The sequence below is a fragment of the Emys orbicularis genome, chromosome 8 (assembly GCF_028017835.1).
Source record: "Emys orbicularis isolate rEmyOrb1 chromosome 8, rEmyOrb1.hap1, whole genome shotgun sequence".
NCBI lineage: Eukaryota > Metazoa > Chordata > Testudines > Emydidae > Emys > Emys orbicularis.
Window position 1 is genome coordinate 75341226 of NC_088690.1, and position 8250 is coordinate 75349475.

The 8250-nt window shown below is 43.1% G+C and overlaps 2 protein-coding genes across 2 annotated transcripts; both read right to left on the minus strand.

Moving 5' to 3' along the window:
* Positions 1–454: 454 nt before the first annotated feature.
* Positions 455–2848, minus strand: LOC135882931 (protocadherin gamma-B5-like). Its single transcript, XM_065409961.1, has one exon. It carries the CDS (start codon positions 2771–2773, stop codon positions 455–457), a length of 2319 nt encoding a protein of 772 aa, XP_065266033.1. The 5' UTR covers positions 2774–2848.
* A 2386-nt stretch (positions 2849–5234) lies between these two features.
* On the minus strand, positions 5235–7826 carry LOC135882932 (protocadherin gamma-A12-like). Its single transcript, XM_065409962.1, has one exon. It carries the CDS (start codon positions 7824–7826, stop codon positions 5235–5237), a length of 2592 nt encoding a protein of 863 aa, XP_065266034.1.
* Between the last annotated feature and the right edge of the window lie 424 nt (positions 7827–8250).

Below are 8250 nucleotides of genomic sequence, written 5' to 3' on the forward strand. Positions count from 1 at the left end.
AATTCATACCGTAACAGAGGCTCACGATACAACGGCTCAAATATTACCTTATAATATGGAACATAGATATAACAAGTAAGATTAATGCAGACAACAACTCACAAGCAGTCAATACAGTCTAAACACTTTCTTTTAATTCTAATACCTACTTTATCAATATTAACCCACAGATTCCAGCTCTGTATCTGTCAGGTCTCAGTTAAAACATGGAACCTTGGCATGAGCTGGAACTTGGCATGCCAATATCATATCAAAATACACTTCTCAAAAAATCACAACCTCCAACTAAATGCTACGTCAACATAAATCAAAAACACAAAACTAAAAATACTTCTTTGGGATTAACACACGATCTTTTAGATACTAAACATTTTAATTAAGATAATTAATAATCAGGTTTCCTTTAAAAATACCGAGACATGGCAAATATTAAGAAGAACACTAATGGATCAGTTCATTCGCTCACCTTCGGTAGAGTTTCGGACTGAGAATTTGGGTCGTTACTGTTGCTGCTCAGATACAACATTCCAGAGTTATTACTGCAAAGAATATTACCTGGTGCATCATTCTGACCATCGGTTTTCAAGAACATAAGGCCACTATCACTGGTAGTTGTGGCTAAACAGAGATTGTAGGAATAAGGTAAAGTACCATCGCAGTAGTTCGGTGCATAACTGGGATGGGCCTTGGAATAAATGTCAGAATTCAAACATCGAAGAACAGTGGGTTTTCCTGACCTTCGCAATTTCATCACAATTGCCAGTGTAACTGTCAGGAGGAACAAAAATGAGATCGAGGCTAAAGCCAACACCAAGTAAAACTGTAAATCAGACGGAGGTGCCGAGTCACCCGATTGGTCGCTCATTTCCGGAAGAGCCTCTTGGAAGTTCTCGGCAAACACCAGGTTGAGAATCACTGTGGCGGAGAGAGGCGGCTGCCCGTTATCCTTCACCAGGGTGACCAGCCTGTGCTTCACAGCATCTCTGTCCGCAAAGGCGCGGGCTGTCCGGATCTCCCCGCTGTGCAGCCCCATGCTGAAGAGCGTCGGTTCCGTGGCCTGGAGTAGATGGTAGGAGAGCCAAGCATTGTGTCCTAAGTCAGCATCCACCGCCACCACCTTAGTCACCAGATAACCTGCCTCGGCCGAGCGAGGGACCATCTCGAACAAGGCGGAGCCATCGGCTCCTAGGGAAGGGTACAGGATGCGAGGGGCGTTATCATTCTGATCCAGAATAAACAGCCTGACGGTGACATTGCTGCTGAGAGGCGGGAACCCGCCGTCTTGGGCCTTCACTTGCACTTCAAACTCCCGGAATTGCTCGTAGTCGAAGGAGCGCTGCGCATAGATAGCTCCGGTCTGGGAGTTAATGGAGATGTAGGAGGAGAGAGGCAGCTCCTGGAGGTTGCTGCTCAGGATGGAGTAAGTGATTCGGGCGTTCCGGTCCAGATCCCGGTCTGAGGCTTTTACACTGAAAATAGAGGCCCCCGAGGGATTGTTCTCTGGCACATAGGCGGTGTAGGAAGGTTTCTCAAAGATAGGGGAGTTGTCATTGATATCCGAGATCTGCAACAGGATGGTTTTCTGGGTGGAGAGGGGGGGAGAGCCGTTGTCTGTGGCTGTGATTGTGATATTGTACTCCGGGGTCCTTTCTCTGTCCAGGATGCTGTCTGTGACGAGTTTGTAGTAATTATTAGAAGAGGATAGTATTTTAAAAGGCAATTTTTCTTCTAAATGACAAATGACCTTTCCGTTTTCAGCAGAATCTTGATCAATGACATTGATCAAAGCTATCACTGTCCCCGCCAAAGAGTCTTCGGGGGCTAGACTGGACACAGATGTCAGCGTTATCTCTGGGGCATTGTCATTCTCGTCAAGAATTTCTATTTGAAGTTTACAGTGAGCAGTCAGACCTCCGCCGTCGGTCGCTTCCACATCCAATAAGAAGTTGTTTGCCATTTCATAATCCAGATTCCATTTAGTTATAATTTCTCCGTTATCAGGATCCAACTTGAATAGTTTAGAAATACTGTCGGGTATGTTACTAAAAGAGTAGACAATCTTTGCATGTAACCCTTCATCTTTATCCGTGGCTTTCACCTGAAGCACTAAGAAGCCCTGTGGTAGATTTTCACTCAGGCTGACTGTGTAGATCTCTTCGGTAAATACGGGGGGATTGTCATTGGCGTCAGTGACATTAACCCTTATCTGAACAGTCCCAGTTCTGACTGGGTCCCCCCCATCCACAGCCGTAAACATCAAGTGATGGTAACTTTGCTTCTCCCGATCCAAATGCTTACCCAGAACTAATTCTGCGTATTTATTGCCATTTGTGCTCTCCTTCACCGACAAGACAAAGTCCTGATTCTGGCTGAGCTGGTAATTCTGTACTGCGTTGATCCCAACATCGGGATCTTGCGCCATTTCTAATGGAAACCGAGCACCGGGTAGTGCGGACTCACTTATTTTAAAATCAACATTGCTTCTGGTGAAATACGGCGGATTATCGTTAATATCTTGGATTTCTACAATCACATGAAACACGTTGAAAGGGTTTTCAATTACCGTTTCGAGATTTAGAACACAAAGAGGAGATTTTCCACATATTTCTTCTCGGTCTATTCTGTCATTTACATTTAGGTTTCCAGTTTCTGCACCAATGGCGAAATACTGCCTTTTTGAACTAGAGACAATACGGAGGCTCCGGAATGACAATCCTCTGACATTCATCCCCAAATCCTTGGCAAGGTTCCCCACAAGGGAACCTTTGGCCATTTCCTCAGGAATCGCATAGCGAAGCTGCTCAGAGAGCGTCGGGCAGAACAACGAGAATAAGAAGTGAAAAAACAGTACTTGCCATTCGTATCTCCGGCCCCTGGTTCTGTCGCTTGTTTTTATCCATGTCCTTCTTAATTTCACAGCATTGTTCTCCTCGTCCATTCCGAACGGACCGGGAGTTTTAGATTCCAAGTAAATTGAAACCTTCTGCGATAAGGTTGAATAAATAAAATTCTTTCTCTTCTCAATATTTCATGGAAACGCCTGTCAGAGACTGATGTTTTCAGCGAGTCTGTGTGGATATGTCTCTGCTTTGTCTCCTCTCCGCTCTGCACAGGCTGACTGCGATACTGCCTCGGAGTCTGCAATGGATCCCCAACTGCCGCTCTCTCATCGCACTGGCCAACAGCGACACCCTGCGTCTCAGCCGGAGATCTGCAGCTAGGCGCATCTCGATAATGCAAATATATGGCGCTGAATAGAGACTAACTCTGACCCCGAACTTATTTGAATAAATATCGAAGGTAAAATAATGTAAAGAACTACTTAAAACAAAAATGTCTTTGGCAAACCAACCGATACAACAGTGCTCGAAATACAAGCAAATTTATACCGATAAACTTACTCATCGTATTTTCATTTGGGGCATAACTGGACAGTTTGATTCAACGTAGAAAAACGGAGCTTCTGAAACAAATGCTCTCGCTTTCTGAATATTCCAACAAGTTCCCATTCAGGAATAAGACCCCGTTTACCCATATTTCTTTGAGATCTTGTCTATGCCTATGAAATATTTTCTCGGAGGTAAGATAATCTATTTCTGGATATCGAAGAAAATAGACTCCAAACATTATAGCTAATACAGATACATTAATACTCTTCATTACTATAACCAAACCCTTACTCAGAACTTAATTCCTGGCTTTAATATGGAACTATGACATTCATTTTAAATAACTTAAACTCTTTATACTCTTGTCTAAGCAGATCACTCTATCTCAGAGAAAAGAGCAAGTTTAAAAATAATTAAAATGCAATTATACATCGGAAGTGGCAGTCAATTAAAAACTAAGGCATAATCCACCGGAAACTAGTTTTAGAAAGAAATGTTTAAAATTCAGTTGACATCCTTAGAATGCATGTCATGGTGTTCTCACAAGGAGACCTTTAGCCCCTAACCCCCGCCCTTTTTCCAATAGATATAGATATAATTACAAAATTCTCTTATTACTACTTGGGGATAAAGAGAATATATAGCGAAGATCAGGAGTGTTAAGTTATAGCTTATTAATTGTTACTGGAAAATTCACCTAACTGTATGAGTAGATACTTCACCCTTCATTTAAACACAACGGGGGGGGGGGGGGGGGGGGACACACACCTCTTTTTCTCATTTGCTTATGAAAAGAAAGTTGGCAGAAACTCTCACCCAAGCGGTTTGATAACTAACTATTACTAAGAATTTTACTTGTATACTTAACCCCAGATTTGTTAATACATTTGGCAGTTCGGAGATCATCTCGAAGGGATCCTCAGACACTCAGGTTATTAGAGGAGGCGAAGAAAATGCCTTTCCTGTCATGTCTGTATGGCAAGGAAGTGAGGCATGTTTGTTTCCGACACAGACCTCACAATTATCCATCCCTTCGTCATCTTCTGCTTGGATTATGACAGTGTTTTCTAGATGGAGTTATTCGTAAAGGCAAATGTAAATTTCATCTAATATCTAATTTTATCTAATTAGTTAATTTAGCTTTAACTCTCACCTTTCTTTTTATAAATAAACCTTTAGATTTTAGATACTAAAGGATTGGCAACAGCCTGATTTTTGGGTAATATCTGAGTTGTATATTGACCTGGGTGTGTGGCTGGTCCTTTGGGATCAGAAGAACCCTTTGCTTGATGAAACTGGTTTTAAAGAACTACTCATCTTTAAGTCTAGAGTTTTTGGTGGTGATACAAGGATTGGAATGCCTAAGGAAACTGCTTTTATGACTTCTTGTTAGCCAGTGTGGTGAAACAGAAGTTTACTTTTGTTGCTGGTTTGGTATATCTCATGGGAGAATAACCATTAGTTTGGGGTGTGTCCTCCCTATTTCTCAGCAGTTTGTCCTGAATTTGGTATTCTCAATTGTGATCCACAAAGGCAAGATTACAGTGTTTAATCCAGATTTTATTGTAAGAAGACATTTAATTTTTTTCAGATTATTCTGAGTTTGGGGAAATATTTTGATATATTATTTGAGTTGAGCTTTTTACAATTCACATTGGTATGAAAATAAATACTTCTCAAGCTGATGGTTGGACCCCAGATACCGCCATAAGTAAAATATTATAAAGTAGAAGTCAAATAAGTATAGATATAATAGTATATTGGTTTTCACCCACTGCATGTAAGTGCTCATTGACGTTTTGAAAAGTAATACTGTACAGAAAAATTAAAGGCATAGCCTTTATATTACAAATCAATTATCGGAAAATTATTTATAATTGCATAGTGTAGTAAGTAAAAGTTCATTAATTTATAGGATACTCCGATGAACTGTTGCTCTACAGGAACTATTACATATAAAACACACCAGGAAATAAGCCTTTCCACATGAAAGAGAAAGTTGTGGTTTAAGAAACTCACCTGAAGGGAGACTTGATCGTCAATATTGATCTTTGAAACTTCTGCGACTAAAAGAGGACCTGATTTCTCAGAAGGATGCTGACCTGTGAGGGTATTTGAACAACTGCCATTAGGAAAGGCCAGTTGACTCTTTCTGGAGTCCGTGGTTAGAGAAACCTCATGTGAGTAGGAGTGAAGAAAAGCTCTGACTCCATCGAGCCCCACAAACTGCGAGACGGGAACTCCACTGAAAGTCACACTCGAGGAGTCAAAGAGCTGCGAGTTTCTCCACCTGCGGAGCCTCAAGGCCAGTAACACTATGATAAAGGTAAAGAACAAGCAGGAAACGGAAGCCACAGCGATCACCAAATACAAGGTGAGGCTGGACTGGGGGTCTGCAGGAGCTGAGAGGCTGCTTAAATCGGAGAGGATTTCGGGGATGCTGTCAGCCACCACCACCGTGACAGTGACCGTGGCAGAGAGAGGGGTCTGCCCGTTGTCCTTCACTAAAACCACCAGACTTTGCTTGAACGCATCTTTGTCTACAAAGTAGCGCGCTGTCCTGATCTCTCCGCTGTGGAGTCCCACAGAGAAGAGCCCCGGCTCTGTAGCCTTCAGCAGCTGGTAGGAGAGCCAGGCGTTCTGCCCGGAGTCTGCATCCACCGCCACCACCTTAGTGACCAGGTAACCCGGCCCGGAGGAGCGAGGGGCCAACTCCACTCCCGTGGAGCCATCGGTGGGAAAGGAGGGGTGTAAGATGTGCGGAGTGTTGTCATTCTGATCCAGTATAAAGAGAGTGACGGAGACATTCCTGCTGAGAGGTGGGGAACCCCCATCCTGAGCCTGCACTTGGAAACGAATCTCCCGGAACTGTTCGTAATCGAAGGAGCGCAGAGCGTAGAGAGCCCCAGTCTCGGAGTTAATGGAGATGTAGTAGGAGAGCGGAGTTCCTTGAATTTGACCTTCAGTAACAGAATAGGTCACCCTGGCGTTCTCTTCCCAATCAGCATCGTTTGCCTTTAATGTGAAAATAGGAGCCCCTTTAGGATTATTCTCTGTGATGTAAGAGGTGTAAAGTGTCTGGCTGAAGACAGGCGGATTGTCGTTTTTGTCTAAAACCTTCAACAGGAAGAACGTGGTTGTGGAAAGAGCAGGAGTTCCTCGGTCTGTGGCTGTGATCGTTACATTGTAATCCGAGACCTGCTCCCTGTCCAGTGCTCTGTCTGTCACCAAACTGTAGTAATTGTCAAATAATTTCTGTAACCGACAGGGGAGGGTGACTGGGATGGAGCACGTGACTTCACCATTCTCTCTTGAATCTGCGTCTCGTACTTTTAAAAAGGCGATCACAGTTCCTTCTGAGGAGTCTTCGGGGATCGAGCTGATGAGAGTTGTGATTGTAATTTCCGGTGCGTTATCATTTACATCCATAAGAACTAACGAAACCCTTGTGCGAGCAGATAGTCCTCTCCCGTCGCGGGCTTGAACCTCTATTTCATATAATTCACTGTCTTCGAAGTCTAAGTGCCCCGTCAACGTCAGTTTCCCGGTTTTAGAATCCAGCTGGAATATGTCTGAAGCTTTCTCTGATATTTTCCGGAAGGAGTATGTTACCTCGGAGTTCATTCCTTCATCCAGGTCAGTGGCGTTCACTGTAACCAAAAGGGAACCTATAGACACGTTTTCCAAAACATTCACCTTATAAACAGATTGTGTGAAAACTGGCGTATTGTCATTTGCATCCTCAACAATAACGCGGATTCTCGCAGTGCCAGACCTGACTGGGTCTCCTCCATCAGTGGCTGTGAGGACTAGATTGTAAACGGCTTGTTCTTCTCTGTCTAGAATTTTTTCTAGCACCAGTTCAGCGTATTTTGCACCATCAGTTCCCGTTTGCACGTCCAGGGAGAAATGCCTGTTGCTGCTGAATTGGAAGCTCTGAATAGAATTACTTCCTATATCTGGGTCCTGGGCGTCTGGCAGAAGAAAGCGCGACCCAGTGCTTGTGATCTCACTGATCTTTAACTCTAATTCCTCTACTTGGAAGCTTGGCGCGTTATCATTAATGTCGGTGATTTCAATTTCAACTGTATAAAGTTTAACCTGTTCCCGAACAAAAATCTCCAATTGTAACAAACATTTTGAGATCCGGCCACATATTTCTTCTCTATCCACTTTTTCACTAAGATATAAATAGCCGTTCTGCAAATTGAGAGCAAAATATTTCGTCCTACCTTCTGCAATAATTCGGACTCCACCGTCTGAGATTTTTTTTGTATCGAGCCCCAGATCCTTTGCGATATTCCCCACGAAAAAGCCTTTCTGCATTTCCTCAGGAATCGAATAGTGAATCTGGCCAGCAACTACCTCCCAAAGGAAAAGCAACGTAAAGCAACACAGCAACCCTCTACAATCCCGGAGTCTTTGTTTATCGGCCATTTCCTTCCCTAGTAAATAGTATACTCTGATTCCCCGTCACCGATGTGACTATTGTGGTATTATATCCAGTCCTTTGTCTCCTCAGCAACTGATGTTTGCATCGAGACTGTTTCAGAGATTATTCCACTAGCAAAGTTCTCTTTAGAATCTCTCTGACTGATCGTGAATCTGATCTCTTTGTTATGCGTTCTGTAAGCTGTTATGGGCTGTCTGGGTCTCTCATTGCATTTCGCTCTCTGATCGGTGAACAGCGACGCTCAGAGCCTCAACCAATAACTGCACCAGCTCAGATAAATATCCCTCTTGTTTTCCCTGAGTTTATTTTGCCTATTTGTTTTAATCTTTTAGGTGTGCTCCTCCCTCTATTTTTTTTTAATGAATACGCCACAAAAACAAACAGAACTAAACATTTAATCGAATTAAT

Excerpts from the sequence above, each read along its gene's own strand:
- LOC135882931 (XM_065409961.1), bottom strand. The coding sequence starts at position 2,773 with ATGGCCAAAGGTTCCCTTGTGGGGAACCTTGCCAAGGATTTGGGGATG.
- LOC135882932 (XM_065409962.1), bottom strand. The coding sequence starts at position 7,826 with ATGGCCGATAAACAAAGACTCCGGGATTGTAGAGGGTTGCTGTGTTGC.